The sequence below is a fragment of the Erythrolamprus reginae genome, chromosome 1 (genome assembly GCF_031021105.1).
Source record: "Erythrolamprus reginae isolate rEryReg1 chromosome 1, rEryReg1.hap1, whole genome shotgun sequence".
NCBI classification, from domain to species: Eukaryota; Metazoa; Chordata; class Lepidosauria; order Squamata; family Dipsadidae; genus Erythrolamprus; species Erythrolamprus reginae.
This window is the reverse complement of record NC_091950.1, coordinates 417,834,347-417,853,101: the sequence shown is the minus strand read 5'-3', so window position 1 is coordinate 417,853,101 and position 18,755 is coordinate 417,834,347. Positions and strand designations below refer to the sequence as shown.

Here is an 18,755-nt window from a genome sequence, read left to right as displayed (position 1 = left end):
GTATTGGACAAATGAATAAATGAATGAATGAATGAATAAATAAATGAATGAAACAAACAAACAAACAAACAAACAAACAAAAACAAACAAACAAACAAACTAATGGAACCGAAGTTGTGGGAGCTTCATCACTGGAAATGTTCGAGACTGGATTGCCATCTGTCAAAAATGTTGTAGTGTCTGCTTGGGAAGGGTGGGGTGGGTTGGACTAGATGACCTACAAGGTCCCTTCCAACTCTGTTAATCTGTATCTAAGGGCTAGGATTGGTGCAGATTGTCAAAATCTTTGTGTGTGCTAAGAATCAATGTTTATTCAATGGCATCTAATCAATGTGGTCTACCCTGCTCCTTTGGAATCACCTGGTGGTCTCCCTAACCTAGTTCGACCTTACTTAACTTTTTCAAGTTCTGGTAAGGTTGGTGTGGTGCTGCCACCTAGTGGAGGCTTTGAAATCCGAATTGGCCTTCCAGAAAACAGCCATCTCTCAAGGTTCCTAAATCTCCATTCTCTATTTTCAGTCCCCTATAGAATATCAGCATTCTAAAATGGGTGGGGGGAGGAATTTGGTGTTCCAGAATTCACCAAAGCCACAATTCACGAACCATTAAAAAAAAAAAGTAGAGAAGCACTCGCAGGTAGTCCTCGGCTTACGACCACAATTGAGCCCGAAATGTCCATTGCTAAGCAAACAAGGTTGCAATCGCATGAGCCCGGTTGTAAAAATGTGCCTGTTGCCAAGTCTCCGAATTCTGAACACGCAACCATGGAGATGCAGGGATAGCCATGAATGTTAAGTCCCTATTTTGGGGTGACATTGTAAATGCCAATGGTCTTTAACTGATTGACTGTAAATCGAGGATGACCTGTCGGTCGTTGTAATATAGAAGATAAATCACTGTTAATGTATGGAAGCTTTTTGGAGGGTTTGTTGAAGATCATATTAACCCATACCCAAGAGAACATATTCATATTCATATTATTATTATTATTAATTATTATTATTTATTGGATTTGTATGCCGCCCCTCTTCGTAGACTCGGGGCGGCTAAGAACAGTAGTACAAAACAGCATGTAAATCCAATACTAAAACAGTTAAAAAACCCTTATTTGTAAAACCAAACATACATACAAACTATACCATGCATAAATTGTAAAGGCCTAGGGGGAAAGAATATCTCAGTTCCCCCATGCCTGACGGCAGAGGTGGGTTTTAAGGAGCTTACGAAAGGCGAGGAGGGTGGGGGCAATTCTAATCTCCGGGGGGAGTTGGTTCCAGAGGGCCAGGGCCGCCACAGAGAAGGCTCTTCCCCTGGGGCCCACCAAACGACATTGTTTTGTTGACGGGACCTGGAGAAGGCCCACTCTGTGGGACCTAACCGGTCGCTGGGATTCGTGCGGCAGAAGGCGGTCTCGTAGATACCCTGGTCCGGTGCCATTTGGTTTTAAACCATTTGGTTTTTTAAAAGTGCATCTTATGGAGTGAAAAATATAGTACAGTGGTACCTCTACTTAAGAACGCCTCTGCTTAAGAACTTTTCTAGATAAGAACCGGGTGTTCAAGATTTTTTTGCCTCTTCTTAAGAACCATTTTCTACTTAAGAACCCAAGCCTGGAAGAATTTCCCAGGAAATTTGAGAGCGGCCCGAAGGCCCGGCCAGTTTCCTGCCATTCCCCCCATCTCGGGCTTTTCTGGGCTTCCAGAGGAGCCTTTCGGTGGTACTTAAGGAAGCTTTGGCAATCCAGAGCGAACAAAGCATTTTCCTTTCTCTTGGCAGCGCCCAGAGAAAAGAAACGCTCCCTTCGCTTTGGGCAGCCACTGTCCTCCTCCTCCTCTTCTTCCTCCTCCTCCTCCCACCCAAATTCTGACATTTTATTTCTTTCCTAATGGGTTTGCACGCATTATTTGCTTTTACATTGATTCCTATGGGAAAAAATTGCTTCTACTTACAATCTTCTCTACTTAAGAATCTGGTCACGGAACGAATTAAGTTCTTAAGTAGAGGTACCATTGTATACAGTAATACCTCGTCTTACGAACTTAATTGGTTCCGGTAGTAGGTTCATAAGGCGAAAAGTTCGTAAGACGAAAGATTGTTTCCCATAGGAAACAATGTAAAAGCGATTAATGCGTGCAAAGAGAAAAAAAAATTGCAAAATGGCGCTCCGCTGGGTGCCGCCACCCGGCTGTCACCTTTTAAAACATCCAGGGGGCTTCTTGGTGTTCTCCCGAACCCGAACTTTTCAGGTTCGGGAGGCCGCCGAGAAGCGCTGCCGCACGGCTGTCACCTTCTAAAACAGCTGGGGCGCTTCTCGGCGTTCTCCCGAATGCCGAACCTGGAAGTTCTGGTTCAGGTTCCGGAGGCCGTCAAGAAGCGCCCGGCTATTTCAGAAGGTTACAGCTGGGCGCCGGCGCCCGACGCAGCGCCGTTTTTACGATCAGCAGTGGCGTTTTCGGCCGATCTGGAGGCTGGAAATGAGGTGGGGAATCCCAATAGGGAATTCCATGGGCGGAGCTTTGATGTCACAAAGACGTCCTTCCTGGAGGCCACGTTTTGGGAGAACGCCAAGAAGCCCCCCGGCTGTTTTAAAAGGTGACAGCCAGGTGGCGGCGCCCAGCGGAGTGCCATTTTGTGATCTGCGGTGGGTTCGTAAGCCGAAAAAAGTTTGTAAGAGGCAAAAAATTTCCGAACCCCGGGTTCGTATCATGAGGTGAAAAATGAAAGGAAGGTGAAATTTGTTGCACCCTGTAATCAATATACAGCTTCAATGCACTCAGGTAATCCTTGACTTACCACTGTTCTTTAGTGACCGTTCAAAGTTACAACAAAACTGGAAAAAGTGATTTTTGGCTGTTTTTATTCACACTTACGACAAATGCAGCATCCCCGATGGTTATATGACCAAAATTCAGATGTTTGGCAACTGACTTGTATTTCTGACTTTTGCAGTGTCCTGGGGTCACTTGATCTGCCCAGCAAACTCAATCAGGGAAGCCAGTTTTACTTAACAACTCTGTCACTAATTTAACAACTGCAGTGATTCACTTAACAACCCTGGCAAGAAAGGTCACAAAAATGGGGGAAAGCACAACTTAACTGTTTTGTTGAATTTGTATTGTGTATTGTTGTTGTGAGCCGCTCTGAGTCTTCGGAGAGGGGAGGCATACAAATCTAATAAATTATTATTAAATTATTATTATTATTAATATTGACTGCCTCACTTAGCAACAGAAATTTTAGGCTCAGTTGTGGTTTGTAAGCTGAGGACAAGCCCTATTGGTAAATGCAGAGAGAAAGGCTGTCAGGAAAGGAAAGAATGCTTTGGTGATGATGTGAAATATCTTAGAAATCTTGCTAGCAACACCTTCGATGACTTGGAAGGCAAAAATGTGGGAGCCACTGATTTAAACGCACGCCCTCAGGAAATCTAGATTAGGGTGGAATGCGATTTGCTGGCCACCTGGGTGGATGGAAGCAGGAAGAGGGAGATTGTGATCCCACTGTATAGAGCGCTGGTGAGACCACATTTGGAAGACTGTGTTCAGTTCTGGAGACCTCACCTACAAAAAGTTATTGACAAAATTGAATGGATCCAAAGACGGGCTACAAGAATGGTGGAAGGTCTTAAGCATAAAACGTATCAGGAAAGACTTCATGAACTCCATCTGTATAGTCTGGAGGACAGAAGGGAAAGGGGGGACATGATCGAAACATTTAAATATATTAAAGGGTTAAATAAGGTCCATGAGGGAAGTGTTTTTAATAGGAAAGTGAACACAAGAACAAGGGGACACAATCTGAGGTCAGTTGGGGGAAAGATCAGAAGCAAGGTGAGAAAATATTATTTTACTGAAAGAGTAGTAGATTCTTGGAACAAACTTCCAGCAGACGTGGTTGATAAATCCACAGTAACTGAATTTAAACATGCCTGGGATAAACATATATCCATTGTAAGATAAAATATAGAAAATATTATAAGGGCAGACTAGATGGACCATGAGGTCTTTTTCTGCCGTCAGACTTCTATGTTTCTATGGAGAGTTCATTAAGACATCAAAAAGACAGAAAGGAAATCAAAACAGAGGTGGAAAGGAAGCTGGCTGGGGAATTCTGGGAGTTGAAGTCCACTCGTCTTAAAGCTGCCAAGATCCAGAAAACATTGCAATAGAGTAAAATTGCAATCACCGTTTATTTGAGTCCATCTTGCTAAATAAGCCTAAAGGCCATTGCTATGCTACGTAAACCAACCCTAAATTTCTTCCAAATCCCCAGACTAATTTATGGGAGAGGGGTGGTATACAAATCTAATTATTATTACTATCAATTAAAATAATATTTTTATTAATGTTGATTGTTTCCTCATTGCTTATTTAACCCTTATGGCAATCATTATCTGTTTTTTACCTCCTGATTCTTGACAAATGTCTCTTTTTCTTTTATGTCTATGCACCAAAGACAAATTCCTTGGGTGTGCAATCACACTTGGCCAATAAAAAGTTCTATTCCATTAAAACCCAAGTAGTCAAGAAAAGCAACTTTAGCAACATCTGTCTCTAGCGTGAGACAAAGAAATGGTTTCAAACAGGATATTTGTGATGTCACAGACGGTGGTGAGTTGATTATGATTTATTATTGCTATATATTATGGGCACCACAACGGGACGGATGCTGGCAAAGTTTTCTGCTCTGGCTGCCAGAATAGCAGCCTTAGAGACAGGGTCAGAGCCATGTGTTAAACCAGCCTGGCATATTAATTACTCATAAATATACTGTTGGTATGTCTAGGTATAGCTAGGCTATGAGACCTTCGACATACACCTGTGTTATAGCCAATAATGACACAGACTTAGTTATGCTGATTAAGTACTATTTACATATACATAAAACAGAAACAATCCCTAAACTGCACATAACAAGCACTAAGCAATACAATATAAACTGCATATAACAAGCACTAAGCAATACACACTCCCCCCTCAAGGTAAAGACAGTGTTCGCCTTAGAACAAGGACAGAAACACCAGCCTGAAGATGACGAGTGGGACCTTGTCGAAATGTCGCCAGAAATTTCCAAATCCTACACGGGAAGAAACGCGAATACAGTGTTCCCTCGATTTCCGCGGGGGATGCGTTCCGAGACCGCCCACGAAAGTCGAATTTCCGTGAAGTAGAGATGCGGAAGTAAATACCCCATTTTTGGCTATGGACAGTATCACAAGCCATCCCATAACACTTTAAACCCCTAAATTACCATTTCCCATTCCCTTAACAACCATTTACTCACCATTATTACTGGTACTCACCATTGAATAAGACACTTAGTGATCCTAATATTTATAAACATAATTATTTATTAAAAATAATTATTTTTTTGTTATTTATTTGTAAAAATTATTAGTTTGGCGATGATGTATGACTTCATCGGGCGGGGAAAAACATGGTATAGGAAAAAAACCCATGAAGTATTTTTTAATTAATATTTTTTGAAAAACCGTGGTATAGGCTATTTGCGAAGTTCGAACCCGCGAAAATCGAGGGAACACTGTATACCAAGACTGTCATATATACATATATGCATATATATATTGTAAGGTGTCCAGAGTTAACTGTTTGGTGAGATGGGATATTACTATATATATAACCACTCTGGGCACCTTACAATATCATCCATCCATCCATCCATAATCTACCTACCAATCATCTATCAATCTATCATCTACCTATCTTATTTATCTGTCTATAATCTGCCAATCTATCATCTATCTACCTTTCTTCTATCAGATAGATAGATAGATAGATAGATGGTAGATAGATGATATCTATCTATCTGTCTGTCTGTCTGTCTATTATCTGTCAATCAATTAATCAATTAATCAATCTATCTATCTATCTATCTATCTATCATCTACCTATTTATCATCTGTCAATCAATCAATCAATCTATCTATCTATCTATCTATCTATCTATCTATCTATCTACTTACGGTATCTGTCTATCATCTGTCTGTCTGCCTATCATCTGTCAATCAATCAATCAATCAATCAACCTATCTATCTATCTATCTATCTATCTATCATCTACCTATTTATCTATCATCTGTCAATCTATCTATCTATCTATCTATCTATCTATCTATCTACCTACCTACCTACCTATCATCTATCAATCTATCTACTTACGGTATCTGTCTATCATCTGTCTGTCTGTCTGTCTGTCTGTCTGTCTGTCTGTCTGTCTGTCTGTCTGTCTGTCTATCTATCTATCTATCTATCTATCTATCTATCTATCATCTATCAATCTATCAATCTATCAGTCTCTGAGCACCTTACAATATAAATTAGATATTGTAAGGTGCCGAAAGTTATTGTGTGGCAAGGTGGGAGACTAATACATTTTACCAGCAAATAACAATCTAGGCAAGATGATGAATGACAACCCTATGAGCTATTGAAAAAGCTGGAGACCCACCCACCCACCCACCCACCCACCCAGCCCCTTAAATATAGATGCTCTCTCGGATTTCCTCCTCTGGAAATGGATTCTATCTGGAAACGCAGGATGTTTAATAAGTCTTTGGTTTAAGTCTCAGGGATAGATGGGGAAATGTGTCACTGTCTGTCTGGGGAGGTGAGCCCAGAGCCATTTTCTCGTGGGAAACGGCCTCACTCACCTCACCACAAGAGACGACTCATCCTCCACCCTTGCTCAAAAACTCCCCGAGATTCGGTGACAGCATCTTTTATATTTAGGCTAAGGGAGGAGAAGTCAGCCCAAAGACACCTGTGGTGGAGGCACATCTGGATCGGGCAGGATTCAGCCCTGGGACTCCCTAGGTCTTTATCTGGGTTCTCTGTCTCTCCTGCTGTTATCCGTCCAGGCTTTCTCAAACCGGAAGGTAATTTCCTCCCAAATAATGGATTGGCAATCAGAAAGGGGATCATCTTTTGTTGGGCTGAGACACCAATCTAACCCCGCTTTCCCCTACCATGTGTCGTGCTCTCCTTCCTTTGCCATCTTGTGGAAATGGCTTTTTTTTAAATCTGCGGTGGTATTTTATAATGGATTATTTTAAGGTGGTTTCCCAAAACCCATGACTTTCTTGTTGTAAGTTGTTGGATATGGGAAAGGTGGCAAATAAATTTCTAGATAGATAGGTAGGTAGGTAGGTAGGTAGATGATAGATAGATAGATAATAGATACAGAGATGATAGGTAGGTAGGTAGGTAGGTAGATAATAGATAGATAGATAGATAGATAGATAATAGATACAGAGATGATAGGTAGGTAGGTAGGTAGATAATAGATAGATAGATAATAGATACAGAGATGATAGGTAGATAATAGATAGAGATAGATAGATAATAGATAGATAGATAATAGAGAGATAGATAGATAGATAATAGATAGATAGATAGATAATAGAGAGATGATAGGTAGGTAGGTAGGTAGATAAGTAGGTAGGTAGGTAGATAGATCGATAGATAGATAGATAGATAATAGATAGAGAGATAGAGAGATGATAGGTAGGTAGGTAGGTAGATAGAGATGATAGACAGACAGACAGAGAGATAGATGATAGATTATAGATAGATGGTATAGATAAATAGATTAGACAGACAGACGATCGATCGATCAATCGATTGATAGATATCACTCACTTAACCATCGTCTTGCTTAATGACATCAATTTTGGGGGTCAATTGCAGTTGTAATCCATACAACTGAATATTTTCTACCAGTTTAGAAAGAAAAAAAATGCACATTGAATCAAACCTTCTGAGAATGCTCAAAGCAATTTTTGATTCAGAGGGGATTCCAAATTTGCATTTCTCTCTCTCTCTTTCTTTGGAAGCCGGTGTGAACGGACCAAAATACCCAGGCTAGTAGCAACTCTGAGAATTAGGGCTCCATAGACTAAGCCACTGCCGCAGACTGGAACGGAAGTGATTTTTCATGCTCCCCCCAGTCAGCCAAGCCATTCCAGGAAGCGCTGAGTTCATTATGAATGGAATGAAGACCAAAGAGAGGAAGTTGCGGGACAAAAAAATCACGAAGGAAGCCCATCAGACAGCTGGAAGTCGCAAAACAATTCTCCCATTCTCTCTTACACACACACAAGAGAGAGAGAGACAGAGACAGAAAAAGAATGAAAAAGAGAGTTAAAGAGGGAGAAAGAAACAGAGTTAAATAGAGAAAGAGTGAGTGAGAGAGCTTGAGAGAAAGAGAGTTTGAGAGAGAAGGAAAGAGAGTCACAATGTGTGTATGTGAGAATGTGTGCGTTAGAGAGAGAAAGAGAGAGAGTGTTTTAGAGGGAGAAAGACACAATCTGAAGTTAGTTGGGGGAAAGATCAAAAGCAACGTGAGAAAATATTATTTGACTGAAGGAGTAGTAGATGCTTGGAACAAACTTCCAGCAGACGTGGTTGGTAAATCCACAGGAACTGAATTTGAACATTGCCTGGGATAAACATATATCCATCCTAAGATAAAATACAGAAAATAGTATAATGGCAGACTAGATGGACCATGAGGTCTTTTTCTGCTGTCAGTCTTCTATGTTTCTATGTTTGTATGTAAAGAGACAGAGTGGGTTAAGGAGAGAAAGATGAGTGAGACACAGAAAAGTTTGAGAGAGAAAGAGACACAGAGAGAAAGATGAATGAGACAAAGAGAGTGAGAGATATCAGAGTTGCACTTGCGGAAGCTAGCCAGCCCAAGCAGCCAACCAGCCCAGCCAGCTGACCAACCCAACCAGCCAGCCACAGACCAATAGTTATGGAGTTGAAGTCTTCAATGAAACACAGCAGCAGTAGGAAGTCTTGGAAAAATATATTTACTCCTTATTTACATTACTAACTGTTTTCTACTTTACTATAAATACACTATACTAGTATCTCACTAGTATCTCACTACAACTATCTCAGGAGAAGAAGAAGGAGAGGAAGATGAAGAAGAGGAGAAAAAGGAAGGGAGAAGGGAAAAGAAGAAGTAAAAGTAGAGGAGGGGGGAGGGGGAGGCGGGAGAGGAAGTGGAAGTGGAAGAAGGAAGGAGGAGGAAGAAGGAAGAAGAAGAGAAAGAAAAAGAGGAAGAGGAAGAAAAAGAAAAAGAGGAGGAAGGGGGAGGGGGAAGCATAGGGGAAGGGGAGGGGGAGGGGGAGGTGGGAGAGGAAGAAGAAGGAAGGAGGAGGAAGAGAAAGAAGAAGAGAAAGAAGAAGAGGAAGAGGAGAAGGAGAAGAAGAAGATGAAGAAGAAGGAGGAGGAGGAGAAGTGGAAGAAGAAGAGGAAGAAGTAGTAGTAGTAGTTGGGAAGACAGAGTTCAGTGCAAGAAAAACCTCAGGGGCAAGCAGGAAATCCAGTATCAGGTTTGGTTCCAAGCAGAATCCAATTAGCTATTTTTAGCTAATTTTGACAAGCAGGGCTGGGAAATATCTTGGCAAGCAACAACCATGAGCTGGATGGGTCCAGTTCGGTTCCAGTTTCAGCATCAGATTGGCGAGAGGCGATCGCGTGAGTCAGCCGCCCGCAGGGAAGCACTGAGGCGTATAATAGGGTGGAAATGAACACAGGCAGTCCTTATAGCAATAGCAATAGCCCTTAGACTTATATACCGCTTCACAGTGCTTTACAGCCCTCTCTAAGCGGTTTACAGAGTCAGCCCCCAACAATCTGGGTCCTCCTTCTACCCACCTTGGGAGGATGGAGGGCTGAGTCAACCCTGAGCCTACTGAGATTCGATCGGCCAAACTGCTGCAGCCGGTGATCAGCAGAAGTAGCCTGCAGTACTGCACTCTGACCACTGCGCCACTGTGGCGCTTTGACTTACAATCGTTCCTTTAGTGCAGTGTTTCCCAACCTTGGCAACTTGAAGATATTTGGACTTCAACTCCCAGAATTCCCCAGCCAGCGAATGCTGGCTGGGGACTTCTGGGAGTTGAAGTCCAGATATCTTCAAGTTGCCAAGGTTGGGAAACACCGCTTTAGTGACCATTCAAAGTTGCAACGCCACTTCCGAAACTGACTTGTGACCATTTTTCACACTTACAACCATTTCGGCATCCCTGACTCGTATTTATGACGATTGCAGTGTCACGTGATCCCCCCTTTTGCGACCTTCTGCCAAGCTGGATTCTCTTAACAACTGCATTGCTAACTAAACAACTGCCACGAGTTGTTTTAACAACCGGGCCAAGAAAGTTCCTAAAATGGGGCAAAACTCTCTTAACCAATGTCTGCAACAGAATTTTGGCGGCTCCACTGAGGTCGTAAGTCGAGGATTACCTTTACACGAAATTCCATTTCGAGGTTTTAAATGGTTTTAATTTAAAGCAGGACAAGAAAACTGGCAGGCTATGAATTGATACATCAAATGTCGCTTAGTACCAATAACAGGGAGTCCTCAATTTACGGCCAGTTACTTAGTGACTGTTCAGAATACAACAGACCTCCCCCAAGGTCACTAAATGATACAAATTTCAATTTCCAGCATAAGCGTCTGCAGTCACGTGACCACATTTTGGGCAGTAATTTGTTTATTTGTTTGTTTGTTTATTATTCATTCATTCATTTATTAGATTTCTATGCCACCCTTCTCCGCAGACTCAGGATATAAATTATTATTATTATTAATAATAATAATAATAATAATAATAATAATTATTATTATTATTATTTATTAGATTTGTATGCCGCCCCTCTCTGTAGACTCGGGGCAGCTTACAGCAATGATAAAAACAATATATAATAACAAATCTAATAGTTAGAATCTAAAATAACAATAATACATTTTAAAAAGTCTAAAAAACAAGAAACTCCAATATATAAAAACATACATATAGTCATATCATACACAAATAACTACATAGGCAGGGGGAGATGTTTCAGTTCCCCCACGCTTGACGGCAGAGGTGGGTTTTAAGGAGTTTACAAAAGGCAAGGAGGGTGGGGGCAGTTCTAATCTCTGGAGGGAGCTGATTCCAGAGGGTCGGAGCCGCCACAGAGAAGGCTCTTCCCCTGGGTCTAAATAAATTGCGCCCACAGGAGGGCCCTCCAAGCTTTTCAACGCTGAATAACATTGGCACAATTAAATTCAGAGGCTGTTAGTTCTTTAAGGCTGAGTCAAAAGACTCCGAAGGAAGGCTGGTCATTGCTGAATGCGACAACCACACCCTCTAGTGTCTGTTTAGAAACAAAGCTAAGGAAAAAAAGTTTGGCCAGAAAGGTGGACATTTGAAACTCACGTTGAGGAAATGGGGGAAAAAAACATTTCCAACTCCTGTTTGACATCAACAGCCAGCGTGTATCTATTTTAGAAAGTAGTGGGTCATTATATTCTAATGTAGATACATATCATGTTTTCCCCAAAATAAGACCCTGTCTTTATATTTTTTTGAACCCTGAAATAAGTGCTTGTCCTTATTGCTATACACTCAAAAGCCCAATTGGGCTTATAATCAGGGGATGTTTTATTTTGGGGGAAACAGGTTAGAAGATAGATGATAGATGGATGGATGGATGGATGGATGGATGGATGGATGGATGGATGGATAGATAGATACCCTGTTTTCCCCAAAATAACACCCTGTCCTATATTTTTTTGAACCCTGAAATAAGTGCTTGACCTTCTTGCCATACACTCAAAAGCCCGATTGGCCTTATTATCAGGGGAGGCCTTATTTTGGGGAGAACAGGGTATCTATCTATCTATCTATCTATCTATCTATCTATCTATCTATCTATCTATCTATCTATCTATCTATCTATCTATCATCTGTCTGTCTACTCTACTCTATTCTATTCCATTCATCAAAAAAGAAAAGAAAGATTAAATTAAACCATTCAGAGGTATCAACAGCAAGGAATACATTTCACTGAAAGAGCCAACTGATTTTATTTGAGAAAAAAAAAATACTTATTTTTCTCTTTCAGCCCATTTTGCATAACTGGAGCATGAGATGCTACCGTCTCGGCTTCCTCTATTTTGAATGGTTACCCTTCTGACAGCCAATGGCCCCCGTCCAAAACCAACCACGACATTCAATTCCAAAAAAGAAAAGAAAAAACAGTTTTCCAAATAACTGAAGTGAAAAGAAAAAAAAAGGAAGAAGCCGGCTCTGTGGCTTGGATCTCACCCTGTACCAAACCGTAAAATCATTTGCATGTTTTTGGCAAGGCGCACTTGCGAGAACCCAGCCACTGTAAGTAATTTTAACCTAGAACTCCCAAGGATGGGTTCACTAGGCGCAAAACGACAGGCCAGGAAGATAGAAATGTTCAGTTCAGTTCAGTTCAAATCAAATACCCTGATACCTTGTCTTACCAACGTAATTGGTTCCGGGAGGAGGCTCGTAAGGTGAAAAATTCGTAAGACGAAACAATGTTTCCCATAGGAATCAATGGAAAACCAATTAATGCGTGCAAGCCCAAAATTTACCCCTTTTTGCGCTGGTGGGATTCCCTTGAAGCTCCCCTCCATGGGAAACCCCACCTCCAGACTTCTGTGTTTTTGCCATGGTGCGATTTCGCTGAGGCTTCCCTCGCTGGGAAACTCCACTTCTGGACTTCCATTGCCAGAGGAGTGCCTCTTTTTGCGATCCTGGGATTCCCCTCCTGGGATTTCCCTACAGCATCGCAAAAACGCGGAAGTCAGGAGGTGGGGTTTCCCATGCAGGATCGCAAAAACAGGTGCTCCGCTCGTAACAGAAGTCCGGAGGCAGGGCATCCCAGCGGCGGGTTCATAAGGCAAAAAAAAGTTTGTAAGAAGAGGCAAAAAAAATTCCAAACCCCAGGTTCATATCTCGAAAAGTTCGTATGACAAGGTACCACTGTACTGTGAAAAGTAAAATAAATGCAATAAACAAACCCAAAACGTAAACAATTCACCCTAAAAAGGAGAAATATTATATTTCAGGTAAGGGTATAACAATTTTTTTTGATTGATGACTACCCAACAAACTGTGAAATGTACAAGTAATTATATAAATATATATATATATAACAATCTTGAAAAGTCGCAGTCTTAGCAGTCAACAGCACAGTTGACAACTCATTTTGTTTATGTGTGTGAAATGTTTTGTTAGTCCTTATTTGTTTTAGTTATGTTGATTCTTTGCCTTTTCTCTACAACATATTTATTGTTTGTTTTTTGTTGTTTGTTCTCTTTTTAATGTATTAAACTAATAAAGATTATTTAAAAAAGAAAAAAGAAATACACTGTACAGGTTGTCCTTGATTTATGACCACAACTGAGCCCAAGGATTCTGTTGCTAAGTAAGTCCCATTGTTATACTGTTTTTTATTACTGTTGTGAGCCGCCCTGAGTCTTCAGAGAGGGTCGGCATACAAATCAAATCAAATCAAATCAAATCAAATCAAATCAAATCAATCAATAAATACACTTGGTTAAAATGAATCATTGCAGTTATTAAGTTACTAACACAGTTGTTAAGTGGATCTGGACTGACTTTGCTTGTCAGAAGGCTGCAAAAGAGTGATCATGTGACCCAGGAACTGGCAACTGTCATAAGTACATGCCAGTAGCCAAGCCTTTGAATTTTGATCACATGAGCATGGGGTACTGCAATGGCTATTACCGGTAAGTGTGAAAAAAATCGTAAGATTTTGAATGGTCACTAAATGAACTGTAGTAAGTCAAGGACTACCTGAATTATCCTGCCCTCTAACTTTACTCTAAACCTGGACAATTAGATGTTTAATTTCTGTAATTGCGTCAGTACTAAACAATGTCGTTTGGCGGGACCCAGGGAAAGAGCCTTCTCTGTGGCGGCTCCGACCCTCTGGAATCAGCTCCCTCCAGAGATTAGAACTGCCCCCACCCTCCTTGCCTTTCGTAAACCCCTTAAAACCCACCTCTGCCGTCAAGTGTGGGGGAACTGAAACATCTCCCCCTGCCTATGTAGTTTTTTGTGTATAATGACTGTATGTATGTTTTTATATATTGGGGTTTCTTGTTTTTTAGACTTTTTAAATGTATGATTGTTATTTTAGATTCCAGCTATTAGATTTGTTATTATATGTTGTTTTTATCATTGCTGTAAGCCGCCCAGAGTCTACGGAGAGGGGCAGCATACAAATCTAATAAATGAATGAATGAATGAATGAATGAATGAATGAATGAATGAATGAATGAACGAACGAACGAACGAACGAACAAACGAACAAACAAATAACTATTTTGGATAAATTTTAAAAAATCTATTTAATTTAAACTCCACCAAAATCTGTTCCCCTCTTGCCAGCCACAGTGAGACAGATCATGCAAATGTGCTTACTTTTTTTCCAATTTCCCCCCAAATGAGTGTGGTTTTAGTGAAAAATCTCAATCGTGGAAAAAGTTAAACTTACCAGGTAGAGCAGGAAAGTGTGAAGACCAGTTCCAAGACCCACTGAAGACAAGATGCCCAGCCCGGTCCAGTAGGCGCACCATAAAAGCTTTTTTTCCATATACTTCACATACTGAGGAAAAAGCAAAATAAAAATAAAAATAAATTCAACACCGGTCTAAAGCAGAAGTCTCCAACTTTGGCCACTTTACGATTTGTGGACTTCAACTCCGAGGTCCCGCAGGCTAAGCAATGCAGGTTGGCGGGGCTGCAAGGGAGGGCCTTCTCTGTGGCGGCCCCGCTATTTTGAAACCAACTACCCCCCCAATGTCCATAATGCTCCCACACTGTTAACCTTCTGATAGGCTACGAAGGCCTGGCTTCGCAAATTGGCCTTGGGCCATGAATTTAGATCTTTCATGGCCAAATCGTTATTGTTTTAATTTATATTGGACTTCTTTTTATTGTTAACTGTATTTTTATATTTTGTTATAAGCTGCCCTGAGTCCTTTGGGATTGGGAGGCATAGAAGTGATAGATAGATTAGATAGATAGATTAGATAGAGAGACAGAGGGAGAGAGAGATAGTCAGACAGACAGACAGACAGACAAATAGCTGGGTAGATAGCTGGGTAGATAGGATAGATTATAGATAGATAGATAGATAGATAGATAGATAGATAGATAGATAGATAGATAGATAGATAGATAGATAGACAGACAAGATAGAGAGATAGAGAGAAAGAGAGAGAGAGAGAGGGAGAGAGAGAGAGACAGACAGACAGACAGACAGACAGAGCCAGAGCCTGTGCGTGTGCATTTGGATCTGGCCCAAGGGGCCTCTGTCAGAGAAAACAGAGCTCATGATGGCTGCATGTGTCCCTTCTGAGCTCCGTTTTTACTTGCAGGAGGCTGTTACAAGCGAAAATGACCTAAGAAGCCCGTTTTCGCTGGCAGAGTGCTCACGCCGCCACAGGCGTACCTGACATAGAAACATAGAAGATTGACGGCAGAAGAAGACCTCCTGGTCCATCTAGTCTGCCCTTGTACTATTTCCTGTATCTTATCTTAGGATGGATCTATGTTTATCCCAGGCACGTTTCAATTCAGTTACTGTGGATTTACCAACCACATCTGCTGGAATTTTGTTCCAAGCATCTACTACTCTTTCAGTCAAATAATATTTTCTCACGTTGCTTCTGATCTTTCCCCCAACTAACTTCAGATTGTGCCCCCTTGTTCTGGTGTTTATTAAAAACCCTTCCCTCCTGAACCTTATTTAACCCTTTAACATATTTAAATGTTTTGATCATGTCCCCCCTTTTCCTTCTGTCCTCCAGACTCTACAGATTGAGTTCATTAAGTCTTTCCTGATATGTTTTATGCTTAAGCCCTTCCACCATTCTTGTAGCCCATCTTTGGACCTGTTCAATTTTATCAATATCTTTTTGTAGGTGAGGTCTCCAGAACTGAACACAGTATTCCAAATGGGGTCTCACCAGCGCTCTATACAGCGGGATCACAACCTCCCTCTTCCTGCTTGAGCGATGTTGAACTGGCCACGCCAAGCATGTACTTTACCTGTTGATGTCCTCCCTCGATATAATACGTAGATGTAAGAATGGCAAGCAGCAACAGGAGAAACAGCGCTATCCTTCGGCGATGCCACAATCTGAGGGGAAGGAAGAAAAGCTGCGGTTACCATCACAGATCTGGAAAAAGGAGCGCCGAGAGTCCTTGACTTGTGACCGTTCATTCAACGATTATTCCAATTGACAACAGATATCGGAAAAGTGACTTTTGAGTGATCCATGCACTTACAACAACTGCAGGAACATTTTAACCATGCGGTCAGAATTGAGGCACTTTACATTCTATTCTTCAATTAAAGCCAACTTATAAAAATGTTAAGTACAGTGCTACCTCGTCATACGAACCCCTCGTCATACGAACTTTTCGAGATACGAACCCGGGGTTCAGAATTTTTTTGCCTCTTATTACGAACTTTTTTCGCCTTATGAACCCGTCGCCGCCGCTGGGAAACCCCACCTACGGACTTCTGTGTTTTTGCGGTGGTGCGATTTCGCTGAGGCTTCCCTTGCTGGGAAACCCCACCTCCAGACTTCCGTTGCCAGCGGAGCGCCCGTTTTTGCGATCCTGGGATTCCCCTCCTGGGATTTCCCTACAGCATCGCAAAAACCCGGAAGTCAGGAGGTGGGGTTTCCCATGGAGGGGAGCTTCAGGGGAATCCCACCAGCGCAAAAACGGGCACTTTGGCTTGAAAAAGGGTAAATTTTGGGCTTGCACGATTGGTTTTCCACTGATTCCTATGGGAAATATTGTTTCGTCTTACGAACCTTTCACCTTACGAACCTCCTCCCCGCATTGATTAGTTTAGATTTAGTTGTTGCTAAAATATTTTTTTAACTCTCCAGCTATGCTTCAGTTATACTTGGCAACTTTAAGACTTGTTGACTTCAACTCCCAGGATTCTTCAGCTATGCTGGCTGGAGAGTTCTGGGAGTTGAAGTTCACAAGTCTTAAAGTTTGAAGAACTCTGATTTAAAGGACCACCAATAGGCAGGTTTAAAGGAAGTTCCTGGAAAGACTTATTAGACTTATTTTCAGTAGCTTCTTCAGCTATCCTAAAACTAGCGGATTAGCATTATATTTCTTCACCCAGAGGGTTGTTGGTTTATGGAATTCACTTCCAGAAGAGGTTGTGAGTGCTGTCAGCCTTGATAGCTTCAAGGCAGGATTAGACAGATTCATGGATGCCATGTGTATTGGTGGTTATTGAAATGGATATCCAAGTGCTGCCTCTATGTTGGTTGAGGCAGGCAGGGTTCCTTTGAGTACCATTTGTTGGGGGGGTCAGGGGAAAGGGAGGGTCTTGCCTTCTCTTTCTGCTCAAGATCCCCATGGACAATTGGTGGTCCACTGTGTGACACAGAATGCTGGACTCGATGGGCTTTGGCCTGATTCAGCAGGGCTCTTCTTAGGTTCTTAGGTTCTAACAGAGTTGGAAGGGACCTTATAGGTCATCTTGTCCCATGAAGGTGAACCTATGGCACGTGTGTCACAGGTGACATGCAGAGTCATTTCAGAGGGCACGCGAGACTTTGCCCTATGTCAACTCCAGCACAATGTCGTTTGGCGAGACCCAGGGGAAGAGCCTTCTCTGTGGCGGCCCCGGCCCTCTAGAACCAACTCCCCCAGAGATTAGAATTGCCTCCACCCTCCTTGCCTTTCGTAAGCTGCTTAAAACCCACCTCTGCCGCCAGGCATGGGGGAACTGAGATACACTCCCCCTTAAAATATTATGCATGGTATGTCTGTATGTATGATTGGTTTTTATATAATGGGTTTTAAATGTTTTTTAGTATTGGATTATACTGTTTTGTTACTGTTGTTAGCCGCCCCGAGTCTACGCAGAGGGGCGGCATATAAATCCAATAAATAATAATAATAATAATAATAATAATAATAATAATAATAATAATAATGATGATGATGATGATGCTGAATTTCGGCCTTGAGAAAAGCCGTTTCGCCCTCTGGATGCTTCAGGAAACCTATCCTGAAGCCCAAGAGTGGAAAAAAAACCCACCGAATGAACAAACCGGAAGTTTGGAAAACACACTTCTGGTTTGCCCATTATGGATTTTTTTTGCACTCCGGAGGGTTCGGGGAAGTTTCCTGAAGTCCCGGAGTGCCAAAAACAGTACAACGGGGAAACAGGAAGTGCATTTTCTAGAACTTCCGGTTTGCCCGTTGGGCTGTTTTTTGCACTACGGGAGGGTTCAGGAAGCTTTCCCGAACCCTCCAGAGTGCCAAAAACAGCACAACGGGCAAACCAGAAATCTGTTTTTCCAAACTTACGGTGTGCCTGTTTGGCCATTTTTCACCTCCCAGGCTTCAGTGAGGCCCGTGCACAAGAGGGGGGGCAAGGAGTGTGAGCACCTGTACGCATGGGAGCACACCCACACATCCCCTTTTAGCACGGGAACCAAAAAAGCTTCGCCATCGTTGATCTAGTCCAACCCCTTCTCTGCCCAAGCAGGGGACCCCACACCATTTCTGACAAATGGCAGTCAAAACTTTTTTTCAGAGTTTCCATTGATGAAACTCCTACAACGTCTGAAGGCAACTTCTGTTTCATGGGTTGGTTGTTCTCACTGTCAGAAAATTTCTCTAATTCAGCTCCCGCGTTAGGAGGAATTAGCATGGCTTAGCCAGAGGTCTTCAAACCTGGCAACTTTAAGACTTGTGGACTTCAACTTCAAGTTGGATGGGTGTCAACAGACTCAAACTCAACCCTGATAAGACGGAGTGGCTATGGGTTTTCCCTCCCAAGGACAATTCCATTTGTCCGTCCATCACCCTGGGGAGGGAATTATTGACCCCCTCGGAGGGG

The 18,755-nt window shown here is 42.0% G+C and overlaps 1 protein-coding gene across 1 annotated transcript in view; it reads right to left on the bottom strand.

Moving 5' to 3' along the window:
- Window positions 1-18,755, bottom strand: part of VMP1 (vacuole membrane protein 1) — a 178,930-nt gene that overhangs the window by 126,422 nt on the left and 33,753 nt on the right. The window contains exons 4-5 of the mRNA XM_070735374.1: window positions 15,920-16,010; window positions 14,361-14,471 (exon numbers count right to left, since the gene is read on the bottom strand). Coding sequence (XP_070591475.1) covers window positions 14,361-14,471; window positions 15,920-16,010 — 202 coding nt within the window. The remainder of the gene's footprint in view (window positions 1-14,360; window positions 14,472-15,919; window positions 16,011-18,755) is intronic.